This window comes from Tachyglossus aculeatus, chromosome X1 (genome assembly GCF_015852505.1).
Source record: "Tachyglossus aculeatus isolate mTacAcu1 chromosome X1, mTacAcu1.pri, whole genome shotgun sequence".
In the NCBI taxonomy this organism is placed as follows: domain Eukaryota; kingdom Metazoa; phylum Chordata; class Mammalia; order Monotremata; family Tachyglossidae; genus Tachyglossus; species Tachyglossus aculeatus.
The window spans coordinates 69,967,067-69,986,937 of record NC_052101.1 but is presented as its reverse complement, the minus strand read 5'-3'; the positions used below and the strand labels follow the sequence as shown (position 1 = coordinate 69,986,937).

General features: G+C 40.0%; 1 protein-coding gene across 12 annotated transcripts in view; it reads right to left on the bottom strand.

The window, feature by feature from the left end:
* The window catches only part of CADPS (calcium dependent secretion activator), a 527,597-nt gene that overhangs the window by 113,367 nt on the left and 394,359 nt on the right, over nt 1–19,871 (bottom strand). For 4 of the 12 annotated variants that reach the window (XM_038772196.1, XM_038772204.1, XM_038772197.1 and 1 more), the window contains exons 14-18: nt 8,520–8,621; nt 5,778–5,841; nt 4,828–4,951; nt 2,419–2,487; nt 1,532–1,549 (exon numbers count right to left, since the gene is read on the bottom strand). In XM_038772196.1, the coding sequence (XP_038628124.1) occupies nt 1,532–1,549; nt 2,419–2,487; nt 4,828–4,951; nt 5,778–5,841; nt 8,520–8,621 (377 nt within the window). The remainder of the gene's footprint in view (nt 1–1,531; nt 1,550–2,418; nt 2,488–4,827; nt 4,952–5,777; nt 5,842–8,519; nt 8,622–19,871) is intronic. The other 8 variants (XM_038772198.1, XM_038772199.1, XM_038772206.1 and 5 more) reach the window with 3 other exon arrangements.

The following is a 19,871-nucleotide window of genomic DNA, read 5'->3' as shown; positions in this document are numbered from 1 at the left end:
TCAAGAGGAGGGCTGAAGAGAAATGGCCTTTTCAAATCAATCAATCAATCAATCAATCATATTTATTGAGTGTTTACTGTGTGCAGAGCACTGTACTAAGAGCTTGGGAAGTACAAGTTGGAAACATCTCATGAATGTTAAAGTAAATTGAATCAACAGTCTAAATATTGGAACTTTAATTCATTATTTTCATTCAATGAATGCAAAGAAAGAAATTTGCACAAGTCCAACTCTTAATAGGGAATCCTGAAAATGGGGAAAGTACTGATCTCCTAGTCTCCAGCCTGTTCTTCCTCCAAACCATACTACATGCTACTGCACAGATCATCCTGAAGCACTGTTCAGCACACATCTCTCCTCTCCACAAAAACCCACGGTATCTTCCCATTTTCCTTGACATCAATTAAATATTCCTCACGATTGGCTACAAGACTCTCCATTGGATCCCCTCATCTTGCATACTGACTCTCTTCATTCACTACCCCCAGCTCATGTTCTTTGTTGCCTCCAAACTCATCTTCTAGCCATACCTCACACCTGACTCTTCTGATTACGTCCCCTCATGCTGTTTCCCCTGCCTGGAATTCCCTCCCTCCCCAAATCAGCCAGAACACAGCTCTCCCCATCATCAAAGCCACCCTCAAATCCCATGTTCTTCAACAAGCCTTCTCCAATAAATTATAAATTGCCATCACCTAGAGTTGTAGGATCCCATTGCTACCACTAACACTTACACAGTTCTTTCTACCTATCCTCAGCATTTGTATGTTCAATCAATTATTATTATTATTCAGAATGGACTGCTTGTAAATATTTTTTATGCCTGTCTCCCTCATTAGAGTACAAGCTCCTTGTGGGAAGGGAAAGTGTCTTGGGCTTCTGTTGTACTTTCCCAAGCACTTATTAGTGGACATTGCACCCAGTGAGTGCTGAATAAATACCATTGCTACTACTAATATTGTTACTACTACTACTAGTACTCCTACTACTACTATTGCTACTACTACCACTAATTGGGACAAAACTGCTGAGAATAACTGCGTAACTATCTTTGCTCTTTACTCTTGTTTCATTACATTTTACCACACATTACAAACAAGAATGACACAAACACAACTTCTCTCTAGCTAGGCTGTTAGTACACATTTACCAAAGAACATGAACTTCTCAATAGGGCATAAAACATAAAATGTGAAAAAAAAATGAAGATTAGTTTGTTTCAAAAGACTTAAATCATTTTTATAAACGAAAGGCCAAATCTCTAAAACTTTGACACCCAAAATCAAATGAAGGTCCTTAGCAAACCAGAAGTTCTGCTCCTCAAAGCTTATGCCTTTTCTATGCGTTAGCTCTACTCTATTAGGTATAGGGCATTATGTAGGTTGAGACAGCACAAATTAACTCCTTAAGTATTATTGCAACTCCGCTTCAGTTTCTAGGAGTACATAACTTAAGGAGCTATGAAAAAGAAAACAAAACTAAATATAACTTGACAGTCCTGTTAGTTTATAATGCATATGCAATTGTTCACCTGCATCCTTTTGATTCTCTATATGAAAGAGAGAGAGAGCAACAAGGAGAGAAAAGAGAGAAACAAGAACAGATATGCAGAATTAATGAGCAAGTGGACCAAAATGCCCCCCACTTATGTGTGATATATGACATTGGAAAGAAAAGTTGCCCATTTACTCCCCACCCAGAGATATGGGTATCAGCAAAAAAGGCTCCTTCACAGAGGTGGAAAATGCTGCACAAATAGAAAATTAGTAAAATTAAGTTCAATGTGAAATCAAGCTATGAGAACATATACATACTCTCCAAGTGACAATTAAGTCATATGTTCTAGCCAGAGCTTGGAGAAAAAGGAGAAATAAAAAAACCCTAAGGAGTGCAAGTTCATCTTCTCAGCTTGAGAGATAGATAACAGACAAGGCATATAAGATCTAATATGCAGAGAAAGGACAGTTTTATATGATCTTATACTCAGAATGACTTTGAGATCTTAACTTACAGACAAAAGGGATTGTTTCTCACGTATGTCCTTCATCTAGCCCCGAGCTCATTGTCCCCCCGTGTAGCTGCTACCTTTAGATTGTGTACCAGTGACAAGCACTTTACAAATTTGGGTTACACAGAAGCAAAGTAAAAATGCATTCAGGTCACAGACAAAGAATAACTGAAAAACTTACAGACAAATTTGAGTTTATCACAAACAAATGGCTTAATTGTCTAACCTGTTTTAGGTTGATAAAAAGTGACCGGACTTCTCACACTGGGTTTCACAGACAGAAGCAACAGACAAGCCAATGCTAAAAGACTTGAAGCAAGGAAAGTGAGTTGGTTTGGATCTGGATTTTCTTGAAATAATGAAAACAGAAAGAGTGAAGACAGCATGGAGAGGAGGTGGTAGGTACTCACGAATGGTTAAATCCATCACTTGAGAGGCCAAGCAGAAGACAGGATGCTCATACATTTCTCTCTTTTTCCCTATAAAAGAGGATTTGGGCATGCAAGAGGCTTAGGTCAGAGGTAAAGAGGTTAAAGGTCATAGGTCAGAGGAAAACGTTACATTAGCTCAAAAGGAAAATAGCCACAGAGTATTTTGGGATAAACATAGGATAAAAGAAAAAGGAGGTTTAAAATTGAAATTATACTGGATTAACCATTCAGCATGCCATGAGTCACAAGAGAGATTGTGACCATGATTTTTCAAGTCTCTTTTGAATTGTTTGCAAGAATACAATGATCAAAACATCATGGATAAAGGGAAACATAATTTTATTGATTCAAGGCTCCAAGATACTAAGGATTTCAAACTTTAGTATCTAAGGCTTTTGAGGTATTTCTTCATAAACATAGTCTCCAGCAATATTACAACTCATTTCCAAAATTCAACAATTGCACATGTCTTTTTAAAGTGGGTAGGAGTTGATCAAATTTTCAAATTCAATTTTTTCATGGTGAAATCAGGCACATAGAATGATAGCCCTTTTAATACCACAGAGTAGTAATATTTTTGAAACTACTATGTCTTCACGTGTAGTGGACTATGCCCATGAGAGAAAACCTGATACATGCAGCTGGTGGATGTTGGGTTGTTTGAATTAACAATCCCAGCATGCTTTGAATTGGTGTCACAACCACTTTTATAGAAGTAACATAGAAAAGTGGCTGTGCCAATCATGAACAAGGAAGGAGAGAAGCAGAAGAGAGCAGGTAGTGTGGAATGAAGTACTTCTCTGAAAAGAGAGCTGGAAAAAAAGGATTTGTTGCTTCAAAGTATTCCCAGACCTAAAAGTCACAGTGCAAAAGATAATTAACACAACTAAGAAGAATTGAGGCACAAAAGGAAAGTATACACTAGCTGTTCTACTTTGGAAATGAATGCATTTTTACTTACAGAGCTTAAAGTTTGATTTTTTTTGCATAGATTAATCTGAAAGAAGAAAGCAGATCTTACCAAAAGGTTAGTAATATCTACACCAAGACCCAGGGAGCCAGCATCCATAAACTCAAAGGTGTTTTGATCCAAGTCCTTCTCCATCCTTGTTCAGAATAATTAAAGCATTTCATTTTACTGAGTACACCAAATTATAAATCTCCTGTGAAGGTGAATGCTTTGTGAAATCGCCTGATAATACAGTGCTCATAAAATCTTCATTCCTCCTCTATTTTTATCACTCATTACCAAGTCAAGAGTTGATAAACATCCTTTTAGTGCCCAATTCTTAAGTGTTTCTCACTGGATGCATAACAATGAATTCATTACCACTGGTACACAATTTGCATTGTCAGACAGACAAAATTGAAAGAGGGGACATGTAATGTACAAAAGGTTGAAAATTTGACACAATAATAACCTGATTCTCTAAGAAAACAAGGAGTCTTCTGGTTAAAATAATGGATTTCGTTTTCATTTTGTTTTGTTTTCTGAGTCATGTCCTGAAGCCATACGATGTAGATTTGCTCACTTTACTTGGGAGTCATGTTTCACAAGTGATAGAAAATCAAAATCCAGAATGGAACACATTCAGTTTGCACATAAAACTTCCACATTTGTACTTTTCACCTCAAAAAACATGGTTTTTCAAATCACCCTATAGCAGCCAACGAGGAAGCAATGAAAGGTAAAGAATACCCAGTGGAATGTGACTGAGCTGAAGACCTTAATTTCCTCAGACAAAGTTTAAAGTGCATTGTGGATGCCTACATGGTCGTGTTATTATTATCATCTTCTAACTTAACAGATAGTAAATACTTTCAACCGGTCTGAATTTGGAGTGACAGGAATACATGCAATTAAACGGAAACATAAGACCACTGGTAAATTAGACCATACACAGTACACTCTCTAACATAAAGGTTTCGAAAACCTAATAAGAACAGACACTGCAAATAGAAATAAGGTGATTAAATAAGAGTGAAATATTCTCATTTAGTCAACTTTTCTATTTCATCTGGACTTCTCTAGTCATAGCTAACAAATTGCTTTACTCTTTTCAGCTACAATGACAGCAAATCCTGAGTTCTCTTCATCCTTAAAATCAAAACATCTGTGCTGTTGGCAAACACATTCCTGCTGAGAAGTCATCGATGCTCTTAACATTTCATTTCCTTTTCCAAAAAAAGAAATCATTTCTCATGTCTCCTTTCTTAATATTGCTTGATTTGGTGAACTGTCCACAGCCACAGTGTTACCTGTAAATTGAATTTAGTAATCAAGCTAGCAAAGCGATAAAGCTAGATCTATATTATTTGGTCCCCATGAGTTACAATTTGGAAAACATAAAATTTAAAGCTGACAGTGGTGACAGTAGGTAGCCTTACCTTCAATTTTGGCATACTCTGATAGACGAGTATAGTTGACTAACGCTGCCTGCTCCAAACATTTACGGATCACTGCTTTTACCTCTTCTTGTGGTACTGGAGTTACAATGTCTTTCATCAAGACCTTAAGATAAGTACCATTGATTGTTAAAGGAGACATTCTTATACATTATTCAAAAAATATTTTTAAAATTGAAGACAAGGCATGGGCTAGAGAATTGTAATGTACATTTCTGTTTTTAGGAAATTTGATATAGACTCAATTTTAGAGATGCCTCAATACCCACAAAGCATTTTAAAATCATTTAAAATTGTACTATATTTACAAATTCATATATCCATCTTTCAGGAATAACAACTGTTATTTCATTATTCATTTCAGCTTTTGATTAGCTCTCTATATAATTAGGCAATCAATCATATTTATTGAGCACTTACTGTGTGCAGAGCACTGTACTAAGCACTTGGGAGAGTACCACACAACAATATAACAGATACATTGATAATGGAACTCTAATACATTGAGACAGAAGCAACATATTCCAATTTTAAATTTGGGTAGATTGTGCTAGTTTTGTATTCCTTTTCTCTCCTCCTCCCCTCCCCAGCATGAAAACCTCTTTTAACCCTGCCCCAAACATGACTTCTGAAAGAGTGGAGGGAGAAAGTCCTGGGAGTTGGGGCCTAGAGAAAGCCCCATTGTACTCCTTCAGAGATGTCACCCTCCCTTCTGGGTATGAGTGGAGGGATTTACTAGGGTGAAGTTTTGTGGTCCTACCTTTTGGGTTCAGGGAAAATGTCTGAAGACAGGTCCTTGTCCCACAACTAGTTCAGTCCTGAAAACCATTCTGCCTCCCCTATCATGTCCCACAGACATTCCAGCTATCACTTATGCTTCTGCAATAAGGTTTCTATGTCTTGTTTTGTAATGCTTTGTTAGTTATTCTTACCCTTTCCAAAAGAGAGAGAGTAGCTTTCAAAGCACCTTCAGGTCGGCCAAATGGAAAGCAATACCTAAAGAAGACAAAAATATTTTGATTATAAATGTACACATTATATTCAACATTGATACGAAAAATCTTACAACAAATTGATTTACAGAACCAACTTATTTTTTAAATGGTATTTGTTTAGTGCTTATTCTGTGCTAGGCACTGTACTCAGCACTGGAAGCAGGTTGGAAACAGTCTCTGTTCCATATAAGGCTCATAGTCAATCCCCATTTTACAGACGAGGCTACTCAGGCACAGAGACATTAAGTGACTTGCCCAAGGTCACACAGCAGATAGGTGGCAGAGACAGGATTAGAACCCAGGTCCTCTGACTCCAAGGCCCAGGTTCTTTTCACCAGGCCATGCTTCTTCTTCGGGAGGAGAAATTTTGAGACTCCTAGTTCAAGAGCAAGTATAGAAGTACGTTTGATCTTTCTGATGCACTGATGCTCTCAAATCCCTGAGAAGAAAACTATTTCTTCAGGGACCTGGGGATGCAGCATGGACTGGTGGGAAGAGCATGGATCTGGGAAACAGAGAATCTCAGTTCAAATCCCGGCTCTGCCACTTGTCTGATTTGTGACCTTGGGCAAGTAAAGTAACTTCTCTGTACCTCAGTTCCCTCATCTGCAAAATGAGTATTCATGAGTATTCTCCCTCCTTCTTAGAGTGTGAGCCTCGAGTGGGACCTAATTATCTTGCATCTACCCCAGCACACATATTAAGCATTTAACAAATACTATTATTATTATTATTATTATTATTATTATTATTATTATTATTTCAGTTATGGAGTCCCCACTTTCTGGGCCTTGGAATCTCAGTACTGTGCAGAACACTCCAGAACCTGAGCCAAAAAGGGAGAGAGATCCTGGAACTGGAAACCCAGAACTGTTCAGCTGGATGGAGGCCCAAAATCCAGAACCAAATCCAACTTGGGGTCTCTCTTCAGCACCTACAGGAATCTGACTAGGGTTCCCTAACTCTTCACTGGGCTTTGGCACTCTAACTACTGAGCTCCATCCTGCAAGGATAGAGCTCAGCAGTTGCTGTGCAAGCAGCAGAATCATCAACAGCATCTTGAACCTGCCTTCAAATTCTGAGTCGGCTAATGTACTTCGGTCCATACCCCCTGGCCCATTACACTTAAGCCCATACCCTTATACTCTCTTGTTTGGCCCCTTACATGTAATTTATTTTAATGCCCATCTCTCTTGCAAGACTGACTGTGTCTACCTATTCCATTGCAATCAAGTGCTTAGTACAGTGCTCTACACACTGTAAGTGCTTAATAAATAATACTGTTGATTGATTGATAAAATTGAAATCCACATACGTGGGAGTGTGCACTACCACTGAAGCCTCAAAGCGTCTGTGCTCATGATGCGGGGTGGGGGTGGGGTGTGTGTGTGTGTGTGTATGTGTGTGAATCTTCCTTCCTAATAGATTTATGAAGAGTAACCATGTATACTTCTGATGGGGGCAAATAGGGATAAGTTGTGTGCAGGAACAGTGTATATACGCCCAAACACAGTTAAGTTGGGAGGAGGCCACATGATTCTCTCCCAACTCTTCACCCCACTTTATAACTGTATTTATAACTGTATTAATCATAATTTCTTCCCTTTATTGGGTCAAAATAGGCTCATTGAGTCACTCTGTGTAGAGGAAATATGGTCTATCTTAATTGGATGCAGATGCCATATTAATATTTAGCAAAGAATTACTTCACAGCACTAAAATTCAAGGCAGCTCCTACTAGTGACTAAAACCCATAAAGTAGTTAAAGCATTGACTTTTTATTTTCTATTTTTCCCATCCTAATCAGGATGCATGGATAGAGCTGTCCATCTTTAGGGAGTATATGGGTAATCCAAATTAATGGTAATTTGAATCCTTTATATACAGGCCACTAGACTGTAAGCTCGTTGTGGACAGGGAATGTGTGTGTTTATTGTTATGTTGTACTCTCCCAAATGCTTAGTACAGTGGTCTGCACACAGTAAGCACTCAATAAATATGACTGAATGAAAGGAAAGTCTGTCTCCAATGGGTTATTAATGCAGTTAGTTCTCTTATAACACCAGAGTTGAGCTCCTGAAGAAAACCTTGCATTAAGGAGACATTCCATCATAGTATTTATGACGACACCCACCCACCAACTAAATCATTTTTTCCAACATAACATCAGATAGCATCATCTATCCAGATAGATGTTCACTGTTGGAAGAACATTCCCCAATTCCTCCAGAGCACACTATTCAAACACATAACAAAAACATTTCTTATGGCAGAAATGACTGTATTCAATCAACAAAGATGGAAAGACTTATCATAGGAAAAGAATAGGTTAGCATTATCTGTGGAAACTTTTTAAAATTTACTTTTAGAAAAATGAGTTTAAAAAAATTAAAATCTGCTGGGTATCAGCTAAGACCCTTAACTGTTACTTTGATGGCTTTCCCTTCACCCTGTTATTCATTCAATCATTTCCAATTATTCATTACATGCTTAGCTTTTGGGTTCTCAGGGTGGACTGTCTCTCAGAGATGGTGACTCTGGAAATGGAAGGTGTTACCCTGCTAAAGCAAAATTGTTAGTCCTGCCTATCTACCCCAGTGCTTAGGCAGTGCTAGACACTTACTGATCCACACATAGTAAGTGCTTAATGAATATTATTATTATTTTTATTATTGTTACCTAAAATGTGTAATCTGATTCTCCAGCAGCACCCGAAGTCTCTCTTTGATTTCTTCAAAACGTTCCTTTTCTTCAATGGTTACAGTTCCTATTCCATCAGGCCTGAAGGAAAAAAATCCATGAAATGACACAATGTAATCTTATGATACTGAAAGTCAACTATATAGCTGAAAAATATTTGAAAATTTTAGAATTCCATTGACTAAAAAAATCTTCTATGAAAAAGTCACAAAAACATGGATGGTTGCAAAAAAAGTTTTTGTTAAAAAATCTAGGTTTTTAAAATGTTTTCCAGGACCCAAATTTAATAATTTACAGTTAAAAATGTAATTTGTAAATGTCATGACTTTGTACATTTGGTGACATCACATTTGTCTACATGTATAAATATGCAAGAAAATGGTCCTGAATCAACTTTTGACATGAATAAACAAGCCCTCCAAGACATTAAGGACCATTAACCATGACATGCTCATACTAACTGCTTTTCAAAGGGCTGCACTCTTCTACTTAGTCTCCATAGGTGATTAGATGAATCTAATACAGTATCTTTCATGTAATACCTGGAAAAGATCCTGAGAATAACTATTTCAATGGTATTATTTCCAAGTCTTTTGAAAAAGTTCATCCAAACTGGGTATGTACCATATACTTCATTATTTCCTTTTGGTACAATAAACAAGTGAGTAAACAGAGCTTTCTTGCTATTTTGCCATGCTTTCAAAGTGGCAGAGTGTTAGCAAGCATGTGCTCTATTCTAAATGAATTTTTCAGTTTAAAAATATGAAGATGATTTGAAAACCTTCAGCAAACCTAATCCCCAATATGAGTAAGGAAGGTTAATTAAACGCATTCACCATTTTAATCAGTCTTCCACACCACAAAATTATTCTCTTCAACTGTTGACATTGTTCAGATAGTAAGTTCCATCAAACCCATATAATAATAATAATGATAATAATGGTATTTATTAAGTGCTTACTATGTGCAAAGCACTGTTCTAAGTGCTGGGAGGGTTACAAGGTGATCAGGTTGTCCCACGGGGGGCTCACAGTCTTCATCCCCATTTTACAGATGATGGAACCGAGGCCCAGAGAAGTTAAGTGACTTGCCCAAAGTCACACAACTGACAATTGGCGGAGCTGGGATTTGAACCCATGACCTCTGACTCCAAAGCCCATGCTCTTTCCTCTGAGCCATGCTATTTGTCTTAAGATGATCATCTAAAACGTGTAAATCCTTACTATTAGGCCAAAATGAATATACCAGGTCTAGGAAATGTAGTAATTTATTTGTAATGAACCTTCTTTCAGGTTGCTTACCTTTATTTCCCTTAAAATAATTAAAATACCCTACATTAAAAACAATGAACAAAAAGGTTTCAAATCTGTACATCAGTTTTTCCTGGCCTCAGAAGAATGGGGCTAAAATAATAAATATAAATGCATTGGTGACCCTAGCCCAGGAAGAAGCCCTCTTCTCCAAATATCAAAACAAATATCAAATTTTATTTAGAAAGTCATTCCAATCAATCCATCAATTCATCCTATTTACTGAGCACTTACTGTCTTACTGTGTTCAGAGCACTATACTCAGTGCTTGGAAGAGTACAGTATAAAAACATAAGAGAGTTAGTTGGTAGACACATTCTTTGCTCATTTTTTCCCTTTCTGTCAGAGAAGGTACTTTCAAATTAGGACCCATTTAAACACCCAAGTGTTCTTAAAATTTTTATTTACTTTCGATCGGTGTTTCTAGAACAGTGCTCGTTACTAAGTTTCAGTATAAAAATGGTTTTTAGTCAAAAACTGACACAGATTCTGGGTAGAAAAAGTAGTTATTTTAAAGCATATGTCAAGATTTAGATGTTTAAAGAGGAGTAAAATCCCAGAAAAAGTTAATGTTTCTTAAGATATTATAATTTTAGAGAATAGATTCCAACACTCAAAGTCAATCACTATTTGTACTACATCTGAGGACAGATACACCCTTCTGAAATCACATGCCTAGGAGTCCTTCCCCAAATAGTATTTTTTCTTCCAAGGGCAAACATCTCCAACTATCACATCAGCACTTCTGTGCCAAATACATACTTATGCAGACACATCCACCTGTAGCTCTTCTGTACATAACGATTTACATATATTATTTAAGAGACCTTCCCTGACTCACTTCCCCTACCTGATCTCCCCTCTAGGTCACCTATGCACTCAGATTTTTTACTCCTTAAGCACTTGATTTTCACCTCACTCTGAGCCCCAGAGCACTTATCCCTACACTCTGCCATTTCCACTATCTGTAATTTATTTTAATAATAATAATAATTAATAATAATTTTGGTATTTGTTAAGCGCTTACTATGTGCCAAGCACTGTTCTAAATGCTGGGTAGATAAAAGGTAATCAGATTGTCCCACATGGGGCTCAAAGTCTTAATCCCCATTTTCCAGATGAAGTAACTGAGGCACAGAGACTTTAAGTGACTTGCCCAAAATCACACAGCTGATAAGTGGCAGAGCCAGGATTAGAACCCACAACCTCTAACTCCCAAGCCCATGCTCTTTCCACTGATCCACGCTGCTTCTTTAATGTCTGCCTTTCCCATTCTGTTTTCTCAGCTCTTTGAGAGCAGGAATCTTGTCTACAACTCTATTATATTGTACTTTCCCAAGGCTTAGTACAGCGTTCTGCACACCCAGCCTCCTGCCTCTCCCCCTTTCAATCCATACTTCACTCTGCTGTCTGGATTATCTCTCTACAGAAACGTTCAGGGCATGTCAGCCCCCTCCTCAAAAATCTCCAGTGGTTGTCTGTCTACCTCCACATCAAACAAAAACTCCTTACTATTGGCTTCAGAGCTCTCCATCACCTTGCACCTTCTTACCTCACTTCCCTTCTCTCCTTCTAGATCCCAGCCCTTACACTCCGCTCCTCTGGTTATAACCTTTGTGCATCGATCTGGCCTGTCCTACTGTCGACCCCTGGCCCACATCCTACCTCTGGCCTGGAATGCCCTCCCTCCTCAAATCTGCCAAACAATCACTCTTCCCCACTTCAAAGCCCTACTGAAGGCCCTTCTCCTCCAAGATGCCTTCCCTGACTAAGCCCCCCTTTTCCTCAGCTTGCCCTCCCTTACACGTCACCTCAACTCACTCCCTTTGCTCTTCCCCACCACCCCACAGCACTTATGTATACATGTATATATCTATAATTCTATTTATTTATATTGATGCCTGTTTACTTGTTTTGACATGGATATATCTATAATTCTATTTACTTATATTGATGCCTGCTTACTTGTTTTGATGTCTTTCTTCCCCCTTCTGGACTGTAAGCCCGGTGTGGGCAGGGATTGCCTCTCTTTATTGCTAAATTGTACTTTCCAAGTGCTTAGCACAGTGCTCTGCGCACAGTAAGTGCTCAATACGATTGAATGAATGAATGAATGAATGAAATACCACTGATTGATGTTAAGCACTTATTTACTTAACCATTCCTCCTGTCCGTAATTTATTTTAGTGACTGTCTTCCCTGTTAGATTGTAAACTCTTCAAGGGCAGAGATTATGCCTTCTAATTCTATTGTACTATGCCAAGCATTTAGTATGGTGCTCTGCACACAGTAAGAACTCAATAAATATTTTTGAGTTAAAGGAATAATATCTTTGAAAAATAAATTGTGAATGAATTCATCTCATTCAGTACACAAAGCTATATTTTGAAGTATGCCTCATCATATTTCCAACTTCTAAGCTTTGCAGAAACCATGACCAAAGAACATAGGAACATTAGTAATGCCACACTAGGTTACATTAATGGTTCAAATAATCCAGTATTTTTTTCTCAGATTGATAACAAAAAATGACTAGAAGAATAGTGTGATAGCGACTCTGATATCCATTCTTATGGCTAAAACATTTACCTTCTAACATCCTTCACTTTTCTCTCTGATAACACTTCATAGGTCCATCATTATCAATGGTATTTATTGAAGGCTTACTGTGTGCAGAGCTCTGTACTAAACACTTGGGAGAGTACAATACAATAGAGTTCCCTGCCCACAGTGAGCTTTATCCATGTATTTATTTAAGCCTCCTCAAAAGTTTTCTAAAGTGGATAACTTTTCTGCTCTAAGATCTGAAACTTTCACTCTAATAATGTATTCTGGACCTCTTGTCCATGAATTCATCCAAGCCTTCCTTAAATATACTGGTATTTTAACTTTGTCCCATGCCTTGCGGTAACAATTTCCACATGCTTACCACCAGCTGGGTAAAAAATGTGTTTACCATTTTTTTTTTTTTCTGGAGCCTCCAGTCTTCAGGTTTCAATGATAGAAGCCATGGAAATGAGCTTGCCTTGTCTCCATCCAGTCTACCTGGGAGCTGGTACCCCGAGGCCACTGTTGTTGGCTGAAAGGCAGCAGTTTCTCTTGCACCCTGCCTAAAGTCTTGAAAGAGGAACTGTCCATTGAAATCATCTCCACCTGATTGGCCCAAGTAATCTGGAGGGTGAGGGGCGTGGGGGTTCTGCTAGGGATGGAGCAAGGGTTTGATGTTCGAGAGCTGCTGTGGCACAAGTGCCCCAGGGGCTGCAAGAGCACTGTTTTGTGATGTGACATCAGTCGACACCATTGCAGCTGTGAGTCCTGGCAGTGACTGCCTGATCCTGTGGGTCACTCGCATGGCAGCAGCTTTGGAACACTGACCTGGGGGGATGGGGCAGCAGGATGTTGCCTAGCAAGTACCCAAAATATGGTAGTGATGTCAGTGTCTTCTTCCTCCTCCTCATACTGGTAGGAGAAAAATGGTTAGGCCACCTCCTTGACTCTACCAGTGGTCCCATTTCATTCCATGTGGCAGGGCAGACTAAATATGGCTACCTACCCTGCCCAAAACGTTATAAGGACAGAAAAACTAAAGATTTTGAGGTGGTTGCCCCCGTTGTTCCCAAGGAGTCAGCCCCCTAAAGACTGTGTCCCTTGCAACACAGTTCTGAGACCTGCATTCAAGTGGCTTCTGTATGGATGGCAGAGATTTCTGTCAGCTCCTAGTAGCTGTCCCAGTTCTGCCCCAGCCCCCACATACCTTTGAAGTAGAGGACAAACCTGTGCATGGAGAAAGTTGGGGTTGATAGCTCAGTGATTTTCTAAACATCTCTTTATGTAAGGGTGGGAGCCACTTTACAGTGAATCATCAGAGATGACTAAGATAGTAGCAAAGGTGGTATTTGAACTTAACTCTCTTATTCTTGGAATTCAAGGCTGAAATGACAAGTAATGAATGTGTTTGGGGCTTCGCTATGTACAAATAAATCCACGACTAACTACTATTGTCAAATGTCCAGTCTGAACTAGTAAAGAGAAGTGAAAAATGTGAAACCATTATCCAGATAAGTCAACCAACAAAAATACAATACTTTTGCTCTATTATCTGGATAGTTCTGGTATAGTGTTTTGGCTGGGTTATTATTTTTTTATTTTTTTGGTGGGGGGGTTTCAAGGTTTATCCAGCTAATTGTCTCAATTAGGTCAGTGAAGTTCATACATCCTCACATAGCCTACAGACATCACACTGCAAGCAAGAGTGAGGACGCTTTTCACCACACTCCTATGACATTGCAATAAACATTTCATCTATCCTCTGCCTTTAGTCAGAGGAATTTGTCTCATTTTGACTATAATTACAAAAACAAAAAGGCTGAAAGTAAAGGAAGCTTCAAACATCACATCTCATTCTACTTAACTGCACACTGGATGACAACAACTTGCTCTTGTATATCATGTTCCTAGAAACTTGAGATGATCTACAGGTCAAGTGTAGCCATTTTTGGAGCAGCTTGGATGACTGGAAGGGCCTGCCAACAACGACCCATCACTATAGCAAGGACTTCCTCTCTCAAGCAACTAAAGACTATATTACATCTGACATGAATGAGCATCTCTTGAATCTACCTTTCAACTTTTTGGCAAACCATTTGCTCACTGTCCTTCACAAAGTTGACATTTTCGGCAGCAAGATAGGAAAGATGTCATGTCGGCTGCTTTTCAAGTTGTTGTCACAGTGGTTAGCACCAGTTCTGTCATCTTCACTCTCCTCACAATCTCCCATCTCAAGCCATGTCACAAATAATAAGACTTCCAATGATTTTGTCAAATTTCAACTACTATATCACAACTGCATATCTTCATATTTGCTATGTATGTAAATTTTTGTTTTTCTCTCTGGAGACTGTAGTAGCAAAAATGCTTAATTAATAGCTATCATTGTTTTTTGATGTGATTGATTTTATTTGAGTTTTGAAATAAAACATTAAAACAACTAAAACACTGAAATCTAAACATTTCCTTTTTTTGGAGGTAGAACTTGTCCATTTATATAAAGCACACTGAAGATTGTATAAGGGATCCTTTTATTTGATTACTTTTGGGGGGCTCATAATTTCCACATCTTTTCAGGAATTTTTATGAAGAAGGTGAGGCTGCTAAATGAATTATGAACTATGCACATGTGTCTTGCTGGCCAACTAATGTTAAAATTACATCTGCTGTTCACTATGGAATCACACTTTGCCAAGGTAAAGTCTTCCATCAGGATTCACAGTTTAAGGAGAAATTGTGTGGCTGTAAAATACAAAGGCATAAGCAAACAGCCAGAAGTCAACATACAGCAAAAAATTACAATTCTATTGAAAGAGCAGGAAATAAAGCATCAAAACAAGGGAGACTGTACTTAGCTATAAAAGTAGGAGTCATATATACATATGCCTTCAAATACCCATCCCAAAGACAGTTTTTGTATTTCTCTTCTAGATGGTTTTATGTCTGCAGCTAACGCTATGAACCAATGTCTACTAATCTACAATGGCTTTCATTCCCACTTGATCTTGTATCATCTCTGCCCCTGAAATTAATGGATCATAGCTAGAGGATAATAACAATGTTGGTATTTGTTAAGCGCTTACTATGTGCAAAGCTTGTTCTAAGTGCTGGGAGGGGATACAAGGTGATCAGGTTGTCCCATGTGGGGCTCACAGTCTTCATCCCCATTTTACAGATGAGGTAACTGAGGCACAGAGAAGTGAAGTGACTTGTCCAAGGTCACACAGCAGACAAGTGGCAAAGCCAGGATGATGGGAAGGGTATTGCATTTGACAGATGAAGTTGATCGAGCCTCTAAATATCATATTTAAATAAAATTGCTTCTTATACTGACACTGCTTCACAATCCATCTATATTATTAATTGTTTTCACGTAAAATAACATCCACCTAGAATTTTACCGGAGTAGGGTATCCTTTTCTTCAACTTTGACTTTGGACACAATACGTTTTCCAAAAACAAAACCTTGTTCCCTTCTCTTACGTGGATGTACAAACCTCTGAGTTGATTAAAAATTATAATTTGGACCTGTGATCCCAAGGCCAGTGCTTCATTCTGAAAGCCACACTGCCCCCACCATGCCCTTTTCTAATTATACCCTGATGCCTTCAGGGTCAATCATGCTGTTAAAACAAATATATCAAAATGAATTTTCACAAAGAGTAAGATATGAAGCCAAAGAATGCAGATTGGTTTGAAATTACAACATACAATTTAGTTCCTGTGGATCAATGTCTTTGGCATTGGCAGTGTCAAATGTAGTGGATTGGAAAGGGAAAGATACTTTTCTAAAGAGTCAGTTCTGCTCATCTTCAAACTGCATAAAGTTATAAGCAACCAACTAGGTTGTACCCTACTGAAGCAATGAAGCATCCAATAGGGATAGTAAAGGAGCAGCTCCCTAGTGAGAGAGGACTGAACTCTTTCAGGAATGAGGACATCTATGAAGGTAGTGGAAGGATAGAGGTAATGGAAATAGGGCACTATAATAATAATAATGATAATGGCATTTATTAAGTGCTTACCACGTGCAAAGCACTGTTCTAAGCACTGGGGAAGTTACAAGGTGATCAGGTTGCCCCACGGGGGGCTCACAGTCTTAATCCCCATGTTACAGATGAGGTAACTGAGACACAGAGAAGGTAAGTAACTTGCCCAAAGTCACACAGCTGACAATTGGCAGAGCCAGGATTTGAACCCATGACCTCTGACTTCCAAGCCCGTGCTCTTTCCATTGAGCCACGCTGCTTCTCATGGTCAACAAAGGAATGGAGAACCTTGTATCATGCCTATCTTTATTTTGTCTGATCTGAAGTGCTTTGAGATCACACTTTAAATACTGAGGCTGAAATTATTTTTAGTGCTCTAATGGCTGCCTGAGAAGTGATATCTTTATATCACAATTATACAATTACTAGGGTGTATAATTCTGAGGGTGTTAAAATGTGGCTGAATCACAACCCCCATTCTCATAATTTGTTGAAGACATCATGCTCAGAGGATGACTAAAAGATATGTTATTTCACTTTGAATTGTGGCAAAAGGGGGAGGGGGACATGGTTTGGGAAAGACCCTTGAGATGTAGGAATCCTTGGAGTAGACACTTTTCTGTGCTTTGAGACTAGATTAGACTGTAAACTTGTCCTCTAGACTGTAAAATCGTTGTGGCCAGGGAATGTGTCTGTTATTTTGCTATATTGTACTCTCCCAAGCATGTAGTACAGTGCTCTGCACACAGTAAGTGCTCAATAAATAGGATTGATTAAGAGAGACATGCTGTTACTCCTATTTTACATATGGACAGAGACATTATATGAGGTACCCACGGTTACCCAGTGAGATGTGGCAGGGCACAGAAGCACTTTTCCACTCATATTAGCATGTCATTTATGTGAGATGCCCCTCACAGTACAATACACCCTTCAGCCATCCATACTCACATGCACAAAATGCCATGGTTGCTACACACGTGAGTTTCCCTCCCTCCTCCCGGGGGCCATCCTACCAGAAAGTTTTGGGATTCAAGCCCTGTTGCATATGGTAAGGCACTCATTAATATATGAGGCTCATTGTAGATCAGGATAGTTGGCACCAGGGATATGTTAATTGCTGATGCAATGTACTGCCATTATGCATAGCACATATGCAGAGTATGGTGCTGGCATTCAAGAAACGTTAAATAATAATGTAAATGAGAAGAATTCTCAATCCCAATGATAAGTGGATCCAAAGAACACTGATGCAGTAGACCACCATCAGAGCTGTTTGATTGCCTTGTCACTGTGGGGTAGTGACCAAAGTGATGCTAATTTAAATGTCATCTAGAAAGAATCCTAAAAAAATATTATGGTGAAAATGAAATATGGAAATCACAGTAGCCCATTTAGAAATGACAAGGTCTAGTGATTTACATTTTTGTTTCTTACCAATGCCAAAGCCAAACAAGCTGAATATACATGTGTTTTCTCCTATTTTTATGAGTTGCTTTGGTAGGGAGGAAAGGAGATCAATCAATCAATCAATTGTATTTATTGAGCGCTTACTGTGTGCAGAGCACCGTACTAAGCACTTGGGAAGTACAAGTTGGCAACATATAGAGACAGTCCCTTCCCAACAGTGGGCTCACAGTCTATAAGGGGGAGACAGAGAACAAAACCAAACATACTAACAAAATAAAATGAATAGAATAGATATGTACAAGTAAAATAAATAAATGAATAAATAGAGTAATAAATATGTACAAACATATATACATATATACAGGTGCTGTGGGGAAGGGAAGGAGGTAAGACGGGGGGATGGAGAGGGGGAAGAGGGGGAGAGGAAGGAAGGGGCTCAGTCTGGGAAGGCCTCCTGGAGGAGGTGAGCTCTCAGTAGGGCCTTGAAGGGAGGAAGAGAGCTAGCTTGGTGGATGTTGGGAGGGAGGGCATTCCAGGCCAGGGGGATGACGTGGGCTGGGGGTCGATGGCGGGACAGGTGAGAATGAGGCATGGTGAGGAGATTAGTGGCAGAGGAGTGGAGAGTGTGGGCTGGGCTGTAGAAGGAGAGAAGGGAGGTGAGGTAGGAGGGGGGGGCGAGGTGATGGAGAGCCTTGAAGCCGAGGGTGAGGAGTTTCTGCCTGATGCGCAGATTGATTCGTAGCCACTGGAGATTTTTGAGGAGGGGAGTAACATGCCCAGAGCATTTCTGGACAAAGACAATCCGGGCAGCAGCATGAAGTATGGATTGAAGTGGGGAGAGACACGAGGATGGGAGATCAGAGAGAAGGCTGATGCAGTAGTCCAGACGGGATAGGATGAGAACTTGAACGAGCAGGGTAGCGGTTTGGATGTAGAGGAAAGGGCGGACCTTGGCAATGTTGCGGAGCTGAGACCGGCAGGTTTGGTGACGGCTTGGATGTGAGGGGTGAATGAGAGAGCGGAGTCGAGGATGACACCAAGGTTGCAGGCTTGTGAGATGGGAAGGATGGTAGTGCCGTCAACAGAGATGGGAAAGTCAGGGAGAGGGCAGGGTTTGGGAGGGAAGACAAGGAGTTCAGTCTTGGACATGTTGAGTTTTAGGTGGCAGGCAGACATCCAGATGGAGATGTCCTGAAGGCAGGAGGAGATTTGAGCCTGGAGAGAGGGGGAGAGAGCAGGGGCAGAGATGTAGATCTGGGTGTCATCAGCGTAGAGATGATAGTTGAAGCTGTGGGAGTGAATGAGGTCACCAAGGGAGTGAGTGTAGATCGAGAACAGAAGGGGACCAAGCACTGAACCTTGGGGAATCCCCACAGTAATGGGAGGGAGGGGATGGGAGGGGGAGGAGGAGCCTGCAAAAGAGACTGAGAATGAACGACCGGAGAGATAAGAGGAGAACCAGGAGAGGACGGAGTCTGTGAAGCCAAGGTCGGATAGCGTGTTGAGGAGAAGAAATGGTCCACAGTGTCGAAGGCAGCTGAGAGGTCGAGGAGGATTAGGATAGAGTATGAGCCGTTGGATATGGCAAGCAGGAGGTCATAGGTGACCTTTGAGAGGGCAGTTTCCATGGAATGTAGGGGACGGAAGCCAGACTGGAGGGGGTCGAGGAGTGAGTTGGTGTTGAGGAATTCGAGGCAGTGTGTGTAGACAACCCGTTCAAGGAGTTTGGAAAGGAATGGTAGGAGGGAGATGGGGCAATAACTAGAAGGTGAGGTGGGGTCAAGAGAGGGTTTTTTTAGGATGGGAGAGACATGGGCATGTTAGAAGGCAGAGGGGAAGGAACCAGTGGAGAGAGAGCAGTTGAAGATGGAAGTTAAGGAGTGGAGAAGGGATGGAGCGAGAGATTTCATGAGATGAGAGGGAATGGGGTCAGAAGCACAGGTGGCTGGAGTAGCACTTGAGAGGAGGGAGGAGAGCTCCTCTAAGGATACTGCTGGGAAGGATGGGAGAGTAGCAGAGAGTGTTGAGAGCCGGGGGGTTGGAGAAGGTGGGGGGAGTGACTTTGGGGAGGTCGG